The sequence below is a fragment of the Drosophila yakuba genome, chromosome 3L, assembly GCF_016746365.2.
Source record: "Drosophila yakuba strain Tai18E2 chromosome 3L, Prin_Dyak_Tai18E2_2.1, whole genome shotgun sequence".
NCBI classification, from domain to species: Eukaryota; Metazoa; Arthropoda; class Insecta; order Diptera; family Drosophilidae; genus Drosophila; species Drosophila yakuba.
Genome location: NC_052529.2, coordinates 11,729,083 through 11,750,893, shown reverse-complemented (window position 1 = coordinate 11,750,893; position 21,811 = coordinate 11,729,083). Strand labels below are relative to the sequence as shown.

At 42.0% G+C, this 21,811-nt stretch overlaps 5 protein-coding genes across 10 annotated transcripts; 2 read left to right on the top strand and 3 right to left on the bottom strand.

Moving 5' to 3' along the window:
- Positions 1 to 48: 48 nt before the first annotated feature.
- On the top strand, positions 49 to 3,131 carry LOC6533751 (aminopeptidase Q). The gene is made up of 4 exons (XM_002094420.4): positions 49 to 677; positions 745 to 2,095; positions 2,148 to 2,791; positions 2,851 to 3,131. The coding sequence occupies exons 1-4, from the start codon at positions 85 to 87 to the stop codon at positions 3,095 to 3,097; spliced, it is 2,835 nt and encodes a 944-aa protein (XP_002094456.2). The 5' UTR covers positions 49 to 84; the 3' UTR covers positions 3,098 to 3,131.
- Positions 3,118 to 14,537, bottom strand: LOC6533750 (ATP-binding cassette sub-family G member 1). Its single transcript, XM_002094419.3, has 7 exons — positions 14,359 to 14,537; positions 10,922 to 11,512; positions 5,900 to 6,029; positions 4,824 to 5,362; positions 4,253 to 4,765; positions 3,934 to 4,190; positions 3,118 to 3,871 (listed from the first exon to the last, which is right to left on the bottom strand). Exons 2-7 carry the CDS (start codon positions 11,010 to 11,012, stop codon positions 3,530 to 3,532), a joined length of 1,872 nt encoding a protein of 623 aa, XP_002094455.2. The 5' UTR covers positions 11,013 to 11,512; positions 14,359 to 14,537; the 3' UTR covers positions 3,118 to 3,529.
- Positions 14,538 to 15,274: 737 nt separating this feature from the next.
- On the bottom strand, positions 15,275 to 18,094 carry LOC6533749 (acyl-protein thioesterase 1). 5 transcript variants are annotated; one of them, XM_015194758.3, is made up of 6 exons: positions 17,955 to 18,094; positions 17,591 to 17,749; positions 17,498 to 17,529; positions 16,531 to 17,074; positions 16,419 to 16,473; positions 15,275 to 15,560 (listed from the first exon to the last, which is right to left on the bottom strand). In XM_015194758.3, exons 2-5 carry the CDS (start codon positions 17,636 to 17,638, stop codon positions 16,423 to 16,425), a joined length of 675 nt encoding a protein of 224 aa, XP_015050244.1. In that variant the 5' UTR covers positions 17,639 to 17,749; positions 17,955 to 18,094; the 3' UTR covers positions 15,275 to 15,560; positions 16,419 to 16,422. The 5 variants fall into 5 exon arrangements, with proteins under 5 accessions (XP_015050244.1, XP_015050245.1, XP_015050242.1 ...); XM_015194759.3 differs by having other exon boundaries at positions 16,419 to 16,436; XM_015194756.2 differs by lacking the exon at positions 15,275 to 15,560 and adding an exon at positions 15,658 to 15,795.
- Positions 18,095 to 18,288: 194 nt separating this feature from the next.
- Positions 18,289 to 20,274, bottom strand: LOC6533748 (PCI domain-containing protein 2 homolog). Of its 2 annotated transcripts, none has more exons than XM_002094417.3 (2): positions 20,133 to 20,271; positions 18,289 to 19,581 (listed from the first exon to the last, which is right to left on the bottom strand). In XM_002094417.3, exon 2 carries the CDS (start codon positions 19,526 to 19,528, stop codon positions 18,341 to 18,343), a length of 1,188 nt encoding a protein of 395 aa, XP_002094453.1. In that variant the 5' UTR covers positions 19,529 to 19,581; positions 20,133 to 20,271; the 3' UTR covers positions 18,289 to 18,340. The 2 variants fall into 2 exon arrangements, 1 of the variants encoding a protein (XP_002094453.1); XR_005561295.1 differs by lacking the exon at positions 18,289 to 19,581 and adding an exon at positions 19,866 to 20,073 and having other exon boundaries at positions 20,133 to 20,274.
- Positions 20,123 to 21,712, top strand: LOC6533747 (aldo-keto reductase family 1 member B1). The gene is made up of 4 exons (XM_002094416.4): positions 20,123 to 20,320; positions 20,477 to 20,619; positions 20,679 to 21,380; positions 21,441 to 21,712. The coding sequence occupies exons 1-4, from the start codon at positions 20,252 to 20,254 to the stop codon at positions 21,487 to 21,489; spliced, it is 963 nt and encodes a 320-aa protein (XP_002094452.1). The 5' UTR covers positions 20,123 to 20,251; the 3' UTR covers positions 21,490 to 21,712.
- The last annotated feature ends 99 nt before the right edge of the window (positions 21,713 to 21,811 follow it).

Sequence of the window (21,811 nt, the reverse complement as noted above, 5' to 3'; positions counted from 1 at the left end):
GAGAAGCGTGAAACCGTCAATTAGGTGAAACCATTATATGGTTGCAGTTGATACAGACCGCTTAGTTTCGTCGCAGTCTTTCCCATGACAATGTTGCCTAAAATCATTGTATTGTTTTGTACTTTTTTACCGGGAAAGATCTCGGAATCCTCGGTGAACCCACTGCGTTACAATCTGACGATCCTTACGCGTCTGGACAGCGGAGGTGCTCGAAATCAGTTTGAAGGCATCGCATCCATCGATATTGAAGCGACGAAATCAACTCGCTTCATCAATTTAAATTCCCGCGACTTGAATGTTTTCAGAAAGAAAACATGGCTTTTGCGCTGGGCCAGCGGCAGAAAAATTAGAGCACTCGAGCTAAAGAAAAATGTTAAGGAGCCCAGCGTGATTAATCTAGTATTGGAACTGCCACTCAAATTTGGCGAGACATACACACTCAACATGTTCTTCTCGGGCGATCTGGATCGACAACAGGAATATGGCTACTTTGCGGGCCACTACAATGAGACACCGAAAGTGTTCTACTCCATGACTCACTTGGAGCCGGACTATGCGCACACCGCGTTTCCCTGCTTCAATGACCCACACTTCCGGACACCTTACCACATAACCATGGTGCACGACAGGAAATACGTTGCACTCAGCAATATGCCCCCCATAAAGGAGACACCATAGTAATTAGATCCTCTAAAGAAATCATATTATAATACTTAACTGATGCATGTGTTTGTATATTTGCAGCGACGAAATCCAAAACTATGTGTCGACAACATTTATGGGATCACCACCGCTAGCCGCTCACCAGGTCATGTGGACTCTGCACAGTCTACAGAATGTCTATAGTGGTCCCACGGCTGCGGGTGAGAATATCACCATCTGGTCACGGCCGCACCTGGCGGAGAGTCTGGCGAAGGTGGCGGAAATGACGCCCAATTTGTTTAGTAAATACGAAACCCTGTTCGCACATCCATTGCCAAAAGGACCGGACTGGGGTGGGAAACTCGATCATGTGGTGGTGCCTAGATATACGGAAATGTATAGTGGCCACGGTATGATGGTGTACGGCGAGGATAAGGTGGACTCAGGCCAAAACCTGCAGGAAACGCTGGCGGAGCTGGTGGCACGCCAATGGAATGGAGTTCTTGTGAGCCCCTCTGACATGGATGAAATGTATGTGCGGGACGGCATTAACTACTATCTGAGCTTCCATGTGATGAGCATGGAGAAGGAGGCCTATAACATGAGGCAGCTTCTTAGAACGCGTCTAGATGTTCTGAATTCGGATTCCTTGGGCAAGGAAAAGTCCATAGATACCGATGAAAGGGAAGCTGGACATCAAAAATTCCGCAAAAACAAAATGTGCCTGCTCACACACATGATAAAGTTGGCCATCGGTGATAAGTTGTTCGTCAAGGGACTGCAAGAGTTCATTCGGCGATACGCCAACTCCTCCGCTTTAAGCATGGAGCTGTGGGAGGAGTTCCAGCGAGAGGCTCGCCGAAATCACCAGCTGCCTATCGGTGTGAGTTTACCCACTGTCATGGAGACATGGCTAAAGCAACCAGGTTTTCCGCTGCTCACCGTCCAGCGGGATGATGCGAGGCAGAAGGTGACCATTAGGCAGAGTCGCTATAATCAGATTAAATTGAACTTCAGTTCCAAAGACTGCTGGTGGGTTCCGGTCGTGTACATCGTCAAGAATCTTCCGCTTTCCCAGGTGGAGTGGCTTGGCTGCCAGAGAAAGAAAGCCGATATATTGGAACTCGAACACATCGTTAGTCCGGAAGATTGGCTGTTATTAAACGTCGATGCTGCAGCTCCACTTCGTGTCCTCTACGATTCATACAACTTGCAGCTGATCAGTAAAGCTCTGCTTGAGGATTTCACCCAGATTCCTGAGCTTAGTCGCGTCCAGTTGGTCGATGACGCCCTCAGTTTCGCCTGGTCGGGTTTGTTACCTTATGAAGCCACCTTAAACCTGATCTCATATCTTTCGAAGGAGACCAGTGCTGTGGTTTGGGAAACAGCTCTTTTCCATTTGGAGAACGTACAGAGCATCATGAGATTGACTACGGGCTTTCGCATCTTTAAGGTGGGTCTTACCAAATCCGACGTCATTTTTAATCTATACCTCGCCCTTTTAGCTTTTCATGAAAAAACTTATTGAGCCAGCTTTCAAAGCAACATTGAAGTCCCTCCCAACCCAAACTCCCAAGGCCAGAACAAGTTCGGAAACAGCGACCTTCACAGTATCCCCGGAAACACTGACCTCCGAAATATCCTGGGAAACACCGACCCCCGAAATATCCCCGGAAACACCATCCACAATATCTCCGGACACCACGAAAAGCGAAACTAAAACGGATTTGTCATTGTCGGCGCTTTTATACCTTCCGGCGTGTCAGTTCGAAATCAAGGAATGCCTAACGGACGCACAAGAGCGATTTCAGTCGGCGATGGAGCAGAAGTCCAGCTCCTCCATTCCGGAGGAGATTCGGGGAACGGTGCTCTGCAGGGGCATTCGCAACGGCTTGGAGGAACATTGGATAATGGTGCGGGACATGTACTTCGAGGCCGAGAATGAGAAAGAGAAGCGCATCCTGCTGAACTCCCTCAGCTGCACCACGGAGTATTGGGCAATGCAGAAGCTGCTCAGCTGGGCCCTAGATCCAGAAAAGGTTCCAAGCACGCTGACAGCCGACCTCCTGAGCGCCGTATTGCGATCCTCGTTGGGCTACTTTGTGGGCAAACAGTTTCTCATCGACAACACCGAGGAAATCCTGCTCCGGTGAGTATTCAAAAACTACTAAGATGACTTCAAAAAACTAACCATATCAACATCTCCAGCAAGGATCTTAAATCGATTCTGAGTCCATTTATCAATGCGATGACTACCAAAGCTGAATTTTTGGAAATGAAAACGTATTTGCACAAGAACCTTCCAACCTCAATGAGTTCTGGCATAGAATCCATGCTGGAGCCTGCGTTAGACAGAGTAATTTGGCGAAGTACGTTGTACTTCGATCTGCTTAAAGCCATTCGAGATCTTACTCTGGAGGATGGTCAAAAAAACAGCGCTGGTGCCGCACAATAAATATACAAGGCTGATAAATCTTGAATTGTCAAAACATCGGTTTTATTCTTCACAATTCGAATTGATATTACTTTAACCACAAAAAATGTAAAAAATTTGCTCGCCTCCTGTCTGCAAACAACTTGGGGATTGTCGTGTCATTTTGATTTTACCGAAAATGTTATTATATACATTTGGCCAATCTCAATTGATTTGTTCCTTTTATTTCCTTTATGTACTATGCAGATAATTTGGCTTTTGAAGGCATTCGTGTGTGTGAACTATATCCTAACTTAAGCTATCTTATGTCTATGTTAACCTTTGTTCTTTTCAGGGGAATGGTGCATAAGTATGTACAGGAAGTATCTATCTGTCTGTTTAAAATCGAACATCACAGCATTGACATTGCCTAAAGCTAGGGATAAGATTCATCTGGAGTATTGCTTACGAAAATCAGGCAGAGCATCGCTTTCGCAGGCTGATGTACATCATCACCCGGAAAAACAGCATCAGCATGGCCAGCAATCCGAACTGATGCAACATCGACACCTTCTCCACATCCAAAAATTTGAGCAGCACGCGTGGATCGCTAAAATGACAGTATATCGCATCGCAGTCGAGTTCCTCTCGCTGAAATCCGAAGACGGCCAAAACCAGAGACACTACGCCCACACGCACATAGCTGAACTTCATCAGCAGTTGCATTCCGCCGGATATCTGCGGTGCAAAGTCGAAGCCGTAGACCGCCAGTCCCATCAGAGGAGCTATGATCATCGGACCCACCACACTGCCATTCTGCAATCATAGTGAATTGTTTTAGCCCAAAAGTATACCTCAGATGCGGTTAGGAAACTCACCGTGATGCTGAAGGTGGCTCCAATGGCCAGGCCCATGCCCTCGGCCACCAAGGAGATCATCAAGCCCACAGCCACAAAAATGCCAAAGCGCCAGAACTGTTGGGGCAAGCCGGACATCCAGTACGTGACCGCCATGAAGGTGATGTTGAGTAGCACTTGGAGTGGTAGTCGCGACACTGTGAGCGCCATGTAGTACGGCGTAAGGGTGTACCAACGATTGAAGGTCTCCTTCTTGACCACCTTCACCTCAGCGGGATCTGCAGGATAATTTCAGGATCAATTATACACACAGTACAAAATAGAAAAAGAAAACACTTACAGCTCAGAATGGGCACCATCACCTGGGTGTACACGATCATGAGGACGGCGCCGATGCAAAATTTCAGATGATCGAACATCCGGCCACCTTGGTTGCCCAGTTGGAAGAATATGAGGCCAAAGAACAGGCCGCACAACAGGTGATGAAACAGCTGGATTGTCAGGGCCAAACGAGCACGAGTTATCCTTAGAAGCATAACCCGCATGAGGACTATAAACTGACGCAGCCCAGATATATCCCGCCGATCCGTGTGGAGACGTTTCGAGAAGGCCTTCACCTGCTCCAGCAGAGCACTGGTACCTCCAATCAGCGTTCCATCCGTGGAGGCGGCACTGCCGGCGAAGAAGGCGGGCAGAAATGGACGCTTCTGTTGCTCCAAGAACATCGTGGTGACCGCCTGCTGAGGCGCCAATTGATCCGACTGACTGGCCACGTAGATCAGCTTTCCATTCTCGGTTAGGTCGCTGAGTGCCGGCACCAGGTGTCCATCCTCGGCATCCACCAGCTCAATAACTGCAACAATGATGTAATCCTTTTAATCTCTCTTAGGAAATTAGGTGGCAAAACTCACTGTAATCCGAGGGACTGTAGTGCCTGGGGCAGTCGAGCTGCGCCAGTCGCAGGAAGGGAATGGTTGCTCTGGGACTGCCTTGGTAGACACACTGGCCCTTGGCCAGGACGTAGATGCTATCAAAGTAGTTGTATATCGTGGCCGAAGGCTGGTGGATGGTGCAAACGATGGTGCGACCCTCTTGGGCCATCGCCTGCAGCATTCGGATGCACTGAGCCGCCGTCACCTCGTCCAGCCCACTGGTTGGTTCGTCCAGGAAGAAGATGTTGGGATTGTCCACCAGCTCCAGGGCGATGGACAATCGCTTCCGCTCGCCGCCACTCAGCTTTTCCGCCGTCACATTGCGGCGGTGATTCAAGTGCAGATTCTCCAGGATGTCTGTCATGATTTCGGCCTTTTTGTGGCGATTCTTCAGCTTGAGATCGCAGGCGAGATTCATTAGCTCCTCCACTGTCAGCAGGGTCTGGTGGTGGTCGTCCTGCGTGATGTAGCAGGCGTTGTCCCTCTTCATCTTGATGTTCCCTGTGACTCCGTCGCGTCTGAAAGTCATTAAAAGTTAGATCGAGCTATTTATTTTACATCTAACAAAGAAATTTATTTCCCATTATTGCTTTTTTCTTATCGTTCCCCTTTTTCCGGTTATAAACAAATTTTACGACAAGCATGATGCGAACATGATCTCCAAGCGAATCAACCTTTCCAACATCATTATTTCGAAAACATCGTTTCGTGACTTTGCAGATTATGAAGCTAATTCTGTAAATTTCCGCTGTATTTTGAGGAAGCATCTGATTCATGCAAATCTACGACATTTATTTTGAAGGCAAAGTCTGTTTTGGTCCAGAATGAATTCATAATACTGGAGATGTTTGTTTACTTATGCTTATCGAAAGTCCCCCTCCCAAAATCTACAGAACCCCGTAGTTATTTCGCATTTGAGTCGGAATAAAGTCCGCATTTAATCGTCAGTCTTTCAGTGAAACATAGAACCGGTTAGGTTTATATGGCTTTTGTTTTGTTACACTTAAAACATAACGCCGAATGCAGTCGAGTCTGGTTTGGCTGATTGTTCTCACCTGAAACCCGAAATCGCATTAAGCAAACTGCTTTTTCCGGCTCCTGAGGGTCCCATGATTGCCGATAGTTGGCCATTCCGGAAACTGCCGCTCACTCCATTCAGAATTCGACGTTCTCCGCTTACGCGCCCTAAAAATAGAATAATAATGGAAATAACTTGAGTAAAATACACATTGAATGTAATAGTATTAAGAATGAAATATGCTAAACATCATGTAAAATATTCAATGGCTAAATGAGTCATAGAACAATAAACTAATATATTCCAACTACTACGTATGAAAGCTTGCGTTTCTGGTTTATCTCGGATTTGTCGGATTTGCTTATAAGACAGATGAAATAATCAAGATTGGGAATGACATAAAACTAAATAAATCAAGTTTCATTTTTAATGGTCGAGCGTAGTGAACTGGGAAAATCACTTTCATTGAATGGGCAAACATGGCTCAGAACAGCTGAGAATCCAGTTAAACATTTTTAATAATTTTCATGGCAGCCACAGCGGAAAGCTACCGTAGATGAGAAATGACAGGCTTGAGAAGAATTCATGACTGGCAGAAACGAAACCAGCTTCCGCCCTGTCTGCCTGCCAAATTCCAAAGGTCTGCCCGAACTCCACAATTACAGGTGTTCGCACGGGCATAATTTATTCCAATTAAAATTCGTCTTGGGTGTGGAAAAATCCGTAACAGCGGTACCATTTTAAGACCAGGTATCGGTGGTCACAAGGAACCAATTTATTTATAAACTCTCCAGACAATTACGCACTCAATGCGAACCTGACCTGCATCTTCGCGATCTGTCATCTCATTCTCGATTGAGTTAATATGTGCCAATGCCAACGGTTTTCTTATCAGCAGTGCAGCTGGGCTATACTACAGGGTATTACCGAAGGTCGTAATCAAGCATGTCTATCATTTATTGATTCTTCGGATTCACTTGTGCTTTCAGTTGTCATGGACAGAAGGTACAACAGGGCGGATGCTTAATGAGAAAGATTGGTCAGTATTCCACTCACTTGATCATTGAGGTTACAGATTAATCTTTTAAATGCACTTGATTCTAGAAAGTAACGTTGCAAACAATTGCCAAGCTTATCATAAAGTTCAGTTACACATTGCTCAAAGTCAATGTCTGTCTGGGAATATGCTAAGCATCGATTTATGTTGATAACAACACATATAAGTTTGATTTAAATTTTAAATAAGAATCTGCAAGTTTCGAGTCTTTGCATTACTGACACACATATGTAAATGAAAACACGCTACTAGTCCATATTTGACCCAGTTTTTACAGAACCAGTGGCCAATTAAAATTCATTGCACAACTGAAACTGAATCGCGGTTTGCGAAGCAATTCAAGAAGGTCACTGACAACTCGGAGTCTGTCGATAATCTTATTATTAGCGAGTGTTTACCAGCGACCGGTGCCCATATCAATTACCTCCATATCAATTAGCCGCTGCCTTTCGAGCACGCCTCTAAACCATTCTGGCCACCACGTTCTGAGCACGCGCAGCTGCCAAATAACGTAAATCATTAAAAAGCCGAAAAAAAATGCTGACAGCAAAACCGGCGAGCAACAATCAACAGTACGTTGGCTTGGCTGATTTATCGTACCGATCCCCCTCCTCAAACATTGTAAACCGCTGCTCCCACGATTCTACGTGAGTCACATAATGAGGCGTGACAATTTGCTGTGGAAATTATCGCAATGGATATGATACGGAAAGTCGCTGCTCTAATGTATTTAGACCGCAAAAGTCGTGTCATTGTAACTCCACTGTTTGTGATTGGGTTTTTGAGATATAACACACTAATTGATGCTGAAGAGTGATTTAGAAAGAGCCGAACTTCCTGCTGGAACTGTAAACAAGCCATGAAAAATATTCAAAAATGCATAATCCAAATTCCGAGCCATAACTGAACTGCGCCTCAAACAAACACGTTACTCAATTGGCGCAACGAATCTCTGAATTTTAGCCAGATCGATTGTGGACCCACCTTTTGGGGCACTGGGAGGACAGATGAGGGGGCAGTGCTCCGTGGGACAAGTTCGCTAATTGATGCAATTGAATCGCATCTGGCTAATTAACACAATTCCATTAGCATGCCGGTAGCGTTTGCTGCGCCAAATGCGACTTATAATGCAGCACCACTCACTACCAACCATTGAAATGGGATCTGTCCCATTGCCTGGAATCGATGATCTTTGATCTGTTATGCCATAGAAGCTCCAAGCCCTTCTGAATCATTCAACTTATATAATGCTGCTTGCAACAAATTGCACGTTTGAATTATTCATCTTTAAGCAATGTGTTCTAAGCTGACAGGTCGAAAGGTGCCTTATACACAATTCGAATTTACTAACCAGATACAGAACTCCATAGCTATTATTTAAGAAGGGATGTAGTTTAACTTAGAGCTATGCAGTTAATTATATTAACAGAAATGCAGAACTAAAGAATCATTCAATTTAATTGACTACTTAAGTCAAACTGAACCCCTTTGGCTGAATAAACCCGGACATTGACTGGCTGACTAATCCCAAATTGCCCTGCTGACTTGGAATGGAAAAGCGCACTCCATGTCGCGGAACACAGAAAAAACACAAATAAAATAGAAAACGTGTCCCAGCTCGACGACTTTTGGAGGGGAAAATTATTCAATCAATGTTGGGCAATTTTCGCTTTTCACTGTGCGCCAACATAATATTGCTGTTGTAGTTGCAATTGTTGCTGTTGCTGCTGCTGGTGATGATCATCATCACGATGATGATAATCATAATGATGGTCAGGATGATGATGACAGTGAGAATAATGATGCTGATGATGAGGTTGTGGATGTGGATGTTTTGGTCGCCAACTACTGTAGTTTCCATTGATGCGGGGCACACACATCGAGGAAGTCGCAATGTATCTGCGATGTGTGAATATGTGTACTTATGCATGTGGCGAGATAAATATGTACACAAAACATTAGGCTCACATACTGACTTCTGGGTGAATATTTGCTCAAACAGTGGGTTATAAAGAAAACAACAACGTGTTTGATTAACCCACTGCAGAGTATCGAAGTTTTACAGATATAACCAATTTACCTTTGGTTATGATTTGGTATTTATCATTAGGGTTTATACAAAAAATACAAAAATATTCTGAAAATCCAACTAGTTATATATTCATGGGAAGCACTGTTCTCGCGCTTATCGTTCGTTATTATATTCCACATGGCAACCACATTTGGCGACATCTCGCTGCTGACTGTGAGTTGCACGTTGCACATGGCGTATGAGCAATAATTAATCAGCAGTCGTACTTGAGTTTGACTCTGCAATGAGGAAGCTCAACTTCAGGCTGTAAGTAGTAAGTTATTGGTGAGCAGTCTAGTAAGCACTTCCTCTTCTGCTGAAAGCATGCCAAAATCAGGCAATTACACTCTCGATTAAGTCAACAAGTGGCTGACAAATGCCCTATGGCCAACACACTTCTTACAAATTGATATTCAAATGGCAATTGCAATGGCGAGACTATATTTCCAAGGGAATATTAAATGGAATAGTACTGATATTATGGATTGCTTTCTAGATTTTTGATTATATTAGTGTCATTCTTTTAAATTTTTATACTAGAATAAAATGCTAAGTGCTTTACAAAGTAGCAATCCGGCGATTACTGAGTGGATTGCACTAGGGTCCAGTACTTATTGAATAAATTAGGCACAACAAATCAAGTGCATTTTAGCACTTTTAGATTTTTATAGCTAATAAAGTACTAAACTGGACTATAATAATTTTGTAATTTTGTATCTATATTTTACGTTGTTGGTTGGATTGAATATTGCAAATGAGAAAGCAAGAAAATTACACTACTTAGTGTTAAAATCTATTAAAATTTTGCAAAATAAGAAGACGCTTTAAAACTACTTCTTTTTAGATGATCCTATGATCTTAGTTATTCTTTCCCGATTGCGAAATGTTTTGAGTTTGAAAAGTGATTCCATTCCGGCAGTGGGCAGACCTAGTTCCATTCATTCGGTTCAGTCAACCAAAATGAACTTGAGAATCTGCCAAATGCATTATATTATTCAATCCATTCGATTTTGTGTCAATGGCATTCATGGCCGGAGAATGCGCACTTAAGTTTGAACTTTCGCCCAAACACGGTGAGGGTAAAACTCGTTGGGCACCACACCAAAAGAAGGGGTTGTGGCCATAAACGTGGCCAGAACGTCAACCATTTCAGCCAAGTGTGTCGAATGTAATTTGGAATGAGACCCCTGAGCAAATGTAACCAGTTGAGCAATCGACATTAGAAATAAAGGCAAGGAAAAGGGCAAAAGAGCCAACCAGCTGGCCCCCACAAGTTGTTGATTATGGAGCAGTTGCCACTTGTCCAGACAACTACTTGGCCATAAGACGACCATAACCTCCGATGTCGCAGAAATATTGCACAAAGCTCATAAACAAAGTCAACGCAGATGCCCAGATATACAACGATGCAAAAAAAAAAGTGTGCAATACAAATATTTAACATTTTGCAGACGCAAACCATGAAGGACTAGTGTAGTCATCACATATTAACACATTTATTTTAGGCAAAATTATGAGTTAACCTATTAAACTAAATATGATCTAACGAGATACTTCTATTAACCAACACGTCAATAAAAGCTAGCATGAAATGAGCTAAAAGCTAAACTTTAAATGACCTAAAGTGGTTGAGATTATTTCAACTTAATCACCTAACACATGGCGATCAACAGAGGGTTGAACTAATAAAAGAAATATATACATATATTTGGTTTCAGTATTCAACAAGATGAATTAGCTAATGTAAAATACTATCTGGATATCAGTAAGAGATAAGTATCTTTACTAAGCAAAAGTAAATGTCACATAACCCATACATTATACAGTACCTAAAGGGAAACATGGTGTTTCTGATTGAATAATGCATTCTAAATACCTTTGAATAATTACAAGTTATATGAGAGATATATGAATAAGATGATGTGACTCACAGAAGTTCTTTCGCTCCTTGACGGTGTAGTACACATCTTGGAATTCCACATCTTTGGACTGCTTGGCGAGTAGGTTCTGCGACTGATCCATGGCGGGTTCTGATGGATTTGTTTATCGTTTTTTAATGCCGCTTTAAAATGCTCATATATTAATGAACGACGCGGGTGGCAAGGGTGGCTTTGGTGGCTCTGGTGGCTCCGATGGCTCTGGTGGCTCTGTTGGCTGCCCGGCTTTTCACTGACGGATTCAGATACGTACTACGAGTACGCTCGCTCGCATCTAGATACGTGTGCTGGCTGCCGAATGTGTCATTACCTACCGCACCAAAGTCGGAATTGGAATGGGAATGTAGAATTTGTGCTGGATCTCTGGCTGCGCGGCGCGGTTATTTATTTATATATTTATATTTTTTACACTCGTTTCTCTTTTTTTGTTGTACTTTTGCCAGCTTCGCGATTATTGTAGTTGTATTTTTTATTTATTTTTCCATCTGACTTTTGATTTTGTTATTGTTCCTCTTTATGCACGCATGGCCGTGTGATTGCAGATTTATTACCCGTTTTGTTTTGATCGCACTGGCGTCTTACGCGCTGCAAATAAAAAATTAATCATTATAGATTTTGACATGTGTGCGAAGATATAGCATGGCCAAAGCTAAAAAGCAAAAGGAAAGCATATGCCGATTATCAACTTTTATGGTGGCCTTGAGTTCCGCACCTCAAACGCAATCTGATAAAGGTTTCTAACTGCATGTGTGTTTGCACATTTGTGCTTTCAAAATATATAACTTTAATCTTTATGATATAATATTCTAAGAAAGTTTTAACTTGAACTTGAATTGTATGCTAATACAAGCGATCTTTTTCAAGTTCAAGTTTTTCAATTACCCACCAGATCGACGACCCACAGAGCCATATACCAATCGTAAAAGTCAGGAAAAACTTGTTGCCTAGTTAGCATACGATGTAATGTAGCTGTTTAGCATTAAGCATACTGCATATCCACTCTTTATAGCTTTTTAATCCTTCCCTTAGATAGAAAATAGCCCTTACTAAATGCATTCTTTAGAAAAAAAATGAAATGCGTCATACCTTTCGCAGAACTGGCTTAATCGAAGAAATAATTTTGTTTGTATATACCATTGTATATATAGTTTATAGTATGGAAACGACAAAGAAGTCCATTAATAACCAGATGACTATCAGAAAAAAAAAGTGATCTTACCATGCAGCGTAAGCCTTACATTCCCTCCTTTATTTTTTCGTATAAACAAATATAAATAGCATAGTGAATATTATAGGTGTCATGTGGTTGCACCTGTATATAAACTAAAGATATTATTGTATACATATTATATATGTATACTAGAACAAGTTGTTCTTAAAATGATTGGAGAACTTAAAGGCTAAGGTTTTATGAAAGACTATAAATAATTAAGTTATACCAAAACTGGTTAGAATTATTTCATAAGGCATTTCATAGGGTATTATTATAATCCACAACTAACAAGTTCTGAAAAGTGACAGGCAAATCACGAACAATTCGCTTTCTGGGTGGAAATCGCAGATTTAGCACGTTTTCACACTTGCAATTCGCTTCGCCCGAATGAATTAAACAATTACTTTTAACTTGCACAAAATAAAATTTAATTCCATTTACTGTCTCGCCGCAGACGGGCAACTTCGTCAGCACTTAATATAAGATTTTAATATCATCTGTCAGGTATTAAATCGTGTTATTAGCGTATAAATTAGTAATGAGTTATTATTTATCCAAAACATTCCAAGTAGCTTAGAATCTGCTCCTGTTTAATGGGTAAACATACATACTTTGAAAACTTTTGGTCGCCAAAATCGGAAATGTTTTTGTCTTATTTACTTATTTAATGCTTTCGGCGCCGTCTGTATATTCGATATTCACAGGCGCCGACTGGCTAAATGCAAAACCAGAAAACCCGTTTCGGTTTCTGGAGAAGAAGCCATTCGAGATCAAAACCTGGAACGCTGAGGGATACAAACAAAGAAGAGCTAAAAAGTGCATCCCAAGTTACACTGAATCGCAACGAGGAAATAACCAATGTGTTGATACGAGATTAGCTAATTGAAAGCTTAAATATGCATGCCAGTCTACCCGCAGCTCAACTTATGCTAATTTCCCGTCGACTGTCAGATTTAAATTCTTTTTTTTTCTATGTGTTGTAGTCCGTGACGTCAGGTGGCAACAGAGGCACATCGAATTGGCGTGACCTTTGACCTCAGGCAGCGCTCTTAGCATACCGAAAAATTAACTAAAACAAGTCTTGAGGTACCCACTAAATCAGCAATTGGATTCAAATAAATCGCCAATTCCTGACAGACAACTAATCGTTTAAAAAACTCGAAATGTGTTCAGAACACAACCGTCATTAGCAACCACAAAAAGCGCCGAAATTAATTAACGTTCTTAGTCAGATTTTAATGTTTTTGGCAATTATTACTTTGGTGCTTGTGGTGATCGATTTTGTTTTCTTTATGTGTACATATATTCTAAATATAAGGGTATTCCTAAACAGGCTTATTAAACACCTCGTATGTCCAATTAGGGATGGTGCATTATAATTCCCCTTAAATAATAATAATAATTGGATTGTAATCATGTCACGTAGAAGCGCAGTCCATACACTTGAACAATTAACAAAGAAACGCATGTACTTTGAGCAAAGTGATTAATCGCTTGTTTACTTTTAATTACTCATTGGAGTCATAGGTCAGTGACAACAAAAATAAATAGATATGCAAGAAGCTAAATGAGGGAATTTAAAAAATCATTATTCAGTTTATTAATTCAAAGTTGAATTGTACAACTATCTGCATAATTTAACTTATTCAAGCTAAGAAATTAATTTGCTTTATTCTTGCTTATCTAAAAAAGTGAGTTGAAGTTAACTGAGACTAAATTTCAATCAGGTTTAGAAGTGTTTGATTTGCAAATGTCGAATTAATATTATAATAAAGAGCCATTTAAACGGTTGCAACAAGAATTTATAACAAATTTTGTATTAATAAATCTCTCTGCTTTGATTTGTGTTTCAATTGCACTTCAAAATGCAATACAAACGAGAACCCTAATCAGCTTCAAGAATTCGTGGTTTTCAGATAAGTTACGATCGTTGAAATTTCTGCTAAGTGAAACTTGACAAATGAATTGCTAGTTCACAGTATGCAATGTGGATTTGGGTGAACATATAGATTATTGTATTTCTTGTGGCATTGTTGCACATCCATCCGACTGGGCACAAACACAATACAAAAGGCTCCCCTTTGTGGACAGAGCCAATCCAAAACAAAGCACGAAAATAAACTAGACCGCAATGAAATTGACTTGCTGGCGAAAATTGATTTAATTGGCATATGCACTAAAGATTAGATAGCATTGATTTTTTTAGATCACTCCTTACACTGGCTTTGCTTATATAATGCTTTTCAAATATCCCCGCGAAAAGTTTGCTGAATTTAGCCGAGGACAAAACGACGCGAACGAATATTTTAGAAGAGCTGGCGAAATCACGTCCACTCTCGGCGGCGGCGTGAAAACAACTGAACAGACGCTTGGTGGGCACTTGGAGTCGCAGTCCAACGGGTTCCCCAAGTGCCAGTGGATGGTCGCAGTACTGAGCGGGAGTTGAGTCTTACGTCTGTGGATCAGTAAATTAGCACTCATCGAAAACAACATAAATATGAATTTGATAAAACATATAACTGAATTAGGACGCAATAACTAGCCTAAGTAGTTCGTTTAATTAATAATTGTAGTCTATAGTTAGGATTTCTATGAGCATAAGCAAACCATTTATTTTGAAGTACTATGTAAAAAATGGTAACTGTTTCATAATCATATAAATTACTTTAAAACAATTTAGAGGCAAAGGAATCGCTCTTCAAACGAAATATTGTGGAAAATTGTTTACAAAGTTCATAAACTAGTCAATGTTATATGTATCAATGTTTAATCCTTAGAAACATTAAGTATTGAACTATTTGTCAAATAAATAATTAAATAATATAATAAAATAATATAATAACAGCACATTTAATTCTTGAATAACTCAATTTTAAGTTTTTACAAACACATCACAACCAAAACCAATTTGAATTGAACACAAAACCGCGCCAAATTTATCGATAATAAGTTTTCCACAGCTTACGGTACACAAATACCAAGGCTTAAAAATATACCGAAAAAAACATTTTACTACGCTATGCAACACATGCAACAGTATTTGAAAAAAGTCGGTTACTTTTGCGAATTTTTTAAGTAAAACTTCTAGAAAACTGATACGAAGACCCCGTTTCTGGATTAAGATCGGCTTGCAGTTGAGAGCTTCAAATAACTTTATTGGCCATTCGCTGAGGCGAATCGGTTTGCTGTCACCTCACCAGGTGATGGGACAGCCTTCTTCATCTTAAACAACTCCATCGTGTGTATGTACAAAATAATTACTAAAATACAATTCTCGTGCGGCCCGAGAAGGCTGACGTCCTGACTAGGCTGAGGAGCTTTGATTTGCGGAAGGAACCTTCACTACACTAGCACTCGATGCTACTACGATAACTGGCAGCATTGCGCCTTTCTAGCCATGTTCTGGCTATCCCACTGTGTCTGCAAATATATAGATGAGAGATGGTGAGTGGGGCGGCTGGACTACAGGATTAGCAGGTGGAATATGTGGCATATTTATAAAGAATCTGAGAGAGTGTGCATTTGAGGGCCCGAGGGAGTCGTTTAATCTGAACAACCGGTTTGTATATTGCCATTGGTTTAACAAGTGAAGAATGCGAGTTGCAAATTGGTTGCCAGTGGGACGGCGGCTCTACAGATGATTGTTTCCCTGTTGCTGTGCGAAATAAAATGAAATAAGAAACGAAGAATCAAATCAAAATGGAATCGAGAATTGGCAGGTTTAATGTTAGCTACAACGAACAAACAAATGTTAGGTGCGTTTTAGATCCTCAAAGTATCTGAAATGTCACCCGTTTGCCAGTTTAAATAGCAACACAAAATCGCTGGCAATCGGGTTTCGGGTTGAAACAGTGATCCAATTCAGATTGCGGCTATAAGTTTCGTAGTTTTTCTTCGATTATATAACTTTATTAATTTCAATTTAAATACGAACAAGTCCCAAATAAGTAAACCGAAATAATTAGCAGCGAACAAATATCAAAGTAAGTTGCTTCTACACTCTGAAACGTCTCGCGCAGGCGAATTTCGCTCGCAAATTGCTTGTATTTTGGCATTTAATCAGGTATAGCTACCGTGTGTGTATAATAATTGATTGCTTTTCAAATTGATTTTCAGTGATATTTCCATAATTGGGCTACGAGAGAGCCTACTCGTATAACTCTCAGTGTGACTCTCTTACTGCGCTCCATATTGCGTGAATAGTTGGAATGCAACGGGCTGGGTCGGGGGCTTTCGTACGTTCTAAAGAGTGCTAAGGTTCAGTGGAAATTAGTTTACCCATTTACTGATTATGTCCTGTAATTGAAAAGAGCAGAGTGAGCGTAATGAAGTTCTTTAGCGTTTCGTCAGCCAGGGGAATTCCAAATGGCGGTTCGTGCGCCGCACTCACCTTGACGTCATCCATCTCGTCGTCGGACGACGAGTGCGATAGTCCATTGTATGTCTTGAACGTCACATTCTTCATGAACGACTTGAGCAGGCTGGCGCTCAGCTGGCCGAACTTGTACGGCACCACGGGATCGTAGTCGCCATGCGCCTGAAAAATCGGCACATCATCGCTGTTCACCTTGGCGCCTGGGAACTGCTTGTGCAGCGGCAGCCAGCAGGAAAGGGCCACCACGCCGGCCAGCGGCTGGTCGTACGTGAGTGCCGAATACAGTGCCAAGGCTCCTCCCTGCGAGAATCCGCCCAGGACAATGCGATTGGCCGGAATACCAGCACTGATCTCCTTCTGAATCATACCGTGCACATTATCGCGCGCCGACTGGATGCCCGGCTCGTCCTCGGGCCCACCGATGTCCAGTGTCTTCAGGTCGAACCACGATGGCATCCGGAAGCCGGCGTTCAGCGAAACGGGCTGTGTGGGCGCCGTGGGGCAGATGACTTTCATGAAAGGTGGGCGGATGGCGGCTAGGGCGCTGCTCCATCCATGGCTGTTGGAAGAAGCTTCCATTAATATTTTAATAATAGGGATTTTACATAACTCTTTTACTCGAAAGTCACTTGGAAACATAAATTGGCTACGGAAAGTTTTGCTTTCAGTTTTTGAAAACAATCATAAAATGGTATACATCTACATATGTTTAATGTTGGAGTATTCCCCAGACTACGAAGGCTTCCAATCAGTTAATTAAATCTCAAAAGCCCTATAAACAAAAAAAAAATTTGACGTTTTCTTCCTAAGCGTATTCCCTAGGGGAATATAATTTGTTTTGTTACTCAAAATAACTAGTGCATTCCAGATATGCTGATATGCACAAATACTTCTCTCGAGTTCTGTAGAGTTCCGAATACTTTGATACTTCGTTAATGAAGTCTTTAGGTGTATTATTTTGAATGAGGATGACCCCACTTACCCCGTATCACCCAGGCCGTGCATGAAGATCAGCTGCAATACACAAGTGATTAATGGCAGTATTCCGGAATTTGGACTACGCCGGACTACTCACCGTGGCGGTTTGCTTGGCCGTGGCCTCGACAATGACCGGCGCAGCCATGTCTGCTGTTCAGTTTAGCCTCTACTGGGGACGCACTATTCCTATGCCAGGTACTCTGCGATTCGGCGACTTGGCGCTGCTTTCGTCGCTTTTTTCGGTGTCAGCGGATTTCTGCAATGCAATGGTAGAGAAGCACTCTGTAGTTTCCGTTTTAGTTATGTCACGTTGTAAACGCAAAGCAAAATTAGTAATATTGATTTTACGATTGTGAAAATGACAACACGTCGCCGGCTGAGAAATAGCTACTGGTTAATAATATTTATTACTGCCACTTGTGTATTATACACCTTGCGCGAATGGGGGTCTAATTATTTACCAGGTTATGCCAAAAGTATTCTGTTAATTTGTTTAATTTCGCTCAACTACGACAATTTATGCAGCTGCGTTACTAAAAGTTCAGCGATGACTGATAGTCGGTGGACCTAGAGATGCGACTAAACCCGATTCCGATGTCAATACATCGGCTCGAGCGGAAAGAATCGATATAAGCTAAACCTAAGTTGGTTTCGATACACATTAATTCATAAACATATTTCAAAAATAGTATTCAAATGTTAACCAATTGGAATTAAAGGTACCGCAAAATAAATTCATTAAAATTAGAAATTCGCTCTTTTTCTTGTTGTTACCCATTCAAACTAAAACACTGATTAAATTGAAGTCTTTTACTTTTTACAAAATTCACAAAAATAATGAAATGCACTAAAGGGACATGGAGGGGAATGGATTTTGCTTGGACACGACCAGCTTGTTGTGAGCATGTGAGATGTAGCCCTTGATCTTTCCATCGTAAATGAGATTGGCCACGATGCAGTGCGTCTCGTCCAGAGAAACGTCGCTTAGGCCAACGAACTGCAAGGCGGAGAGGAAGTCGCCCATGTCCAGCTGATGCGTTTGCCGGATGACGAACACCTTCTTGAACAGGTTGCGGTACACAAGGAACTTGAGCTTCTCGACCAGCAGATAGATACCACTCCTGATCAGCACCAGCTCCTGGTCCCTGACAATCTCATCGAAGCGATTCACATTGCCAGCCTTCAGGGCCAAAGCCAAATCATGGAACAGCAGGAGATCGTAGCGCTGCAGTAGGGATTTGCTGGGCAGGTATCCCAGGAGCATCTTCACAGGCACCAAATAGATGAGGATGAGCCTTTTGTTGCTGGCAAACCGATCCGGGCAATTGCTAAATGCATACGACAGATCCTGTACGGCTGCCTGGTAGTTGGAGTCGAACATGGCCCGCCTACCCACAAAATACTTGTAGGTTATTTGCTCGGGCAGCGGAAAAGAATCCTTGAAGATGCAATTATCAATGGCACGGATAAGGGGCTTGCACAAATGCAACTTGTTGATGCGGAAGTAGATCTTGAATAGCTGGTTTACAAGGTTCATCATGCCCAGCCGCTTGGTGTCCTCCTCGGAAGCGCGTCCGTCAGCGGCGCAAACGCGGAAACAGGCCATCATGCAGTCGGCGGCCTTCTCCAGCACATGCCCAGGTGTGAATCCTCGACAATGCTTCTCGCAGGCCTGCGCCAAGTATCTCAGATCCAGGCACACGCGGTACATCAGGGGCAGGCACCAATTCTCGTCCTTCAGTTGCTGCAAAAGCCTCACCACGGCGCCGCAGGCTGCCGCCTGTTGGGTGTAGGCCTCCATGTAACCAGGTGGCTCCTGCGCCAGGTGATACAGCACCTTCAGGTGGGCAGACACAACATCGTCCATTGGCGGTTTCAGAAATCGATCTACTAGCTTTTCCGGCTGGGCGATGTACAGATTGTGGTTCTGCACGTGCACGTCCCGTAAGGAGAGGTGGGTGCCCAAAGACTCGCCATCGTAGTCCTGGGCGGCGTGCAAAACGCCGGATAAATAGTTATTTACGGTGCCAAACATTGTTTGTGTTTTTCGCAGGCGGCAAAATTAGAGATGGTAGGTCATGGTACTATCTGTTAAAGCGATATCTTATCGGAATCTTTTATCGATATTTTTTTAATAACGTCATAGTGTTTTTTAATTATTATTTATTACAACAAACATTTTTAATTTGGTTTTCTGAAACCATCAGTGCTTAAAAAGTACTTGAATGTGTTATTTTTTAAATGAGCTGATCACGAAGTTTTTAAATCAAATATCAATATTTCTAAGTTGATAATAGAAAAGCTGGAATATGTACTTTTAAAATTTGGTGTAAATTTGAATACCAAATTGTGTTAGGAAGCACAATATTTTATTTATTTTTCATAAAATATTTAGATAAAAATTTTAGATATTTGGTTTTTCTTATCAGAAGAGACGACAGTTAAGTAAAGTCGGTAAAATGTTAAAAAAAAAACCTTTATAAGAGCAAAAAAAAATCAATTTTAGTTTAAAATTTTGAAAATCCGCTCTGCGACGAATCGATTATATTCCGCGAAGGTCTTTTGCTCACTCAAAAGATTCTAAAATTAAACAATTTTCGTACATATAGTTGTGATAGCAAAGCTGTCACAAGACATACCGTTCGTAGGCAGTTTAATAGGCCTTTGGGTATAGTTCACTTAGTAAATTACAAATTTAAGCTTTCAAAAAACGAAGCCAGTGCAACAACTTAATTTCCAAGTAGCGCACAAGTCAAACATGACAACACCAAATTTTCTCCTGAGCAATGGTAAAAATATGCCAATGTTGGGTCTCGGAACTTGGCGGGTAAGTTCTCATACACAGATATATATTGTTATTAAATAATCGCCAGCTGAAATGTGGATTTCCACTGCATATTTCACGGTCAATGTCAAAGCTCTGCGGGGTCAACAAAAAGCTTTTGTTGCACTTTTGCTTTCACGACTTTTTTCGCCTTTTTAGAGCCCCCCGGAAGTAGTGACCCAAGCAGTAAAGGATGCCATTGACATAGGCTATCGCCATTTTGACTGCGCCCACGTGTACGGAAATGAGGCGCAGGTGGGAGCCGCTCTCCGGGAGAAAATGGACGAGCGGGTGGTCACACGGTAAATGCTGCTTTAAACTCGTATTTCAACTTATATCTAAGCCAAATGTTACATTCCAGCGATGAACTCTTTATCACGAGCAAACTGTGGAACACGCACCACAAGCCGGAGCTGGTGCGCTCTGCATGTGAGACCAGCATGAGGAACTTGGGAGTCAAGTACCTAAACCTGTACCTGATGCACTGGCCCATGGCCTACAAGTCGGGCAATGACAACCTATATCCCACGTGTCCGGACACAAACAAGGCCGCCTTCGAGGACATCGACTACGTGGACACCTGGCGTGCCATGGAGGATCTGGTGGATGAGGGGCTGTGCCAGGCCATCGGTGTGTCCAACTTCAACGAGCAGCAGATGAATAGACTACTGAGTGTGGCCAAGCTAAAACCGGTTGTCCTTCAGATCGAGTGCCACCCGTACCTGAGCCAGAAGCCATTGATTACCCTGTGCTACGACAATGCCATTGCTGTGACCGCCTACAGCTGCTTGGGATCGGGACATACGCCCTACGAGAAGCCCGGTGCTTACCCACTGCTCCAGCACCCGACCATCTTGGCTATAGCTGAGAAATACGAAAGGACGCCGGCACAGGTGCTGCTCCGCTACCAGACGCAATCGGGTATAATCGTTATCCCAAGATCTGTAAGCAAACAGCACATGCTGGACAACTTCAAGCGGATCTGGGACTTTGAGTTGGCCATCGACGACATACAGGCTATTCACGACTTGGACTGTAATGGCCGCTTTATGACCATGAAGGCGTAGGTGTTGCTTATTTCCAATGCTCATTTTTATATAATCTATTATATATTTTCTCCTAGGGCCTATGGACATCCTCATCATCCCTTTGAGCCCGTACAGGCAAAGTAGTTTACAAATGATAGGAGTAATTATAAAAACTGGTTGCCTTCAATGTGATGAGTATGATTATGTGCGGCAATCTCAAGGTACTTCCTTTATACTGAGGAGAAAGGCATAATTATTGTTATACAATGTATTTACGATAATATTAGTGATAATATATTTAAACTGTTTTGCTGTAAGATAATATTAGTGATAATATATTTAAACTCTTTTGCTGTGTAAAATCGAATTGTAGCTTTTGAGTTGGTTGTCAATTTGAACTATATGTGCTTAAAATGTGGCTGTTTATTTTTATATACACATTTATTTTGCTATTTTACATTTAGGC

Bases quoted from the DNA above. Each gene is read 5' to 3' on its own strand.
- LOC6533751 (XM_002094420.4), top strand. From the start codon at position 85: ATGACAATGTTGCCTAAAATCATTGTATTGTTTTGTACTTTTTTACCG. The intron at 2,096-2,147 runs GTGGGTCTTACC...TCGCCCTTTTAG, and splicing joins CGGGCTTTCGCATCTTTAAG to CTTTTCATGAAAAAACTTAT. The intron at 2,792-2,850 runs GTGAGTATTCAA...CAACATCTCCAG, and splicing joins ACCGAGGAAATCCTGCTCCG to CAAGGATCTTAAATCGATTC.
- LOC6533748 (XM_002094417.3), bottom strand. From the start codon at position 19,528: ATGTTTGGCACCGTAAATAACTATTTATCCGGCGTTTTGCACGCCGCC.
- LOC6533750 (XM_002094419.3), bottom strand. From the start codon at position 11,012: ATGGATCAGTCGCAGAACCTACTCGCCAAGCAGTCCAAAGATGTGGAA. The intron at 6,030-10,921 runs GTGAGTCACATC...TTCTATTTTTAG, and splicing joins CAAGGAGCGAAAGAACTTCT to GGCGCGTAAGCGGAGAACGT. The intron at 3,872-3,933 runs GTGAGTTTCCTA...CTATGATTGCAG, and splicing joins GAGCCACCTTCAGCATCACG to AATGGCAGTGTGGTGGGTCC.
- LOC6533747 (XM_002094416.4), top strand. From the start codon at position 20,252: ATGACAACACCAAATTTTCTCCTGAGCAATGGTAAAAATATGCCAATG. The intron at 20,321-20,476 runs GTAAGTTCTCAT...TCGCCTTTTTAG, and splicing joins TGGGTCTCGGAACTTGGCGG to AGCCCCCCGGAAGTAGTGAC. The intron at 20,620-20,678 runs GTAAATGCTGCT...GTTACATTCCAG, and splicing joins GACGAGCGGGTGGTCACACG to CGATGAACTCTTTATCACGA.
- LOC6533749 (XM_015194759.3), bottom strand. From the start codon at position 17,638: ATGGCTGCGCCGGTCATTGTCGAGGCCACGGCCAAGCAAACCGCCACG. The intron at 17,530-17,590 runs GTGAGTAGTCCG...TGTGTATTGCAG, and splicing joins CGGCCAAGCAAACCGCCACG to CTGATCTTCATGCACGGCCT. The intron at 17,075-17,497 runs GTAAGTGGGGTC...TTCTTCCAACAG, and splicing joins CACGGCCTGGGTGATACGGG to CCATGGATGGAGCAGCGCCC.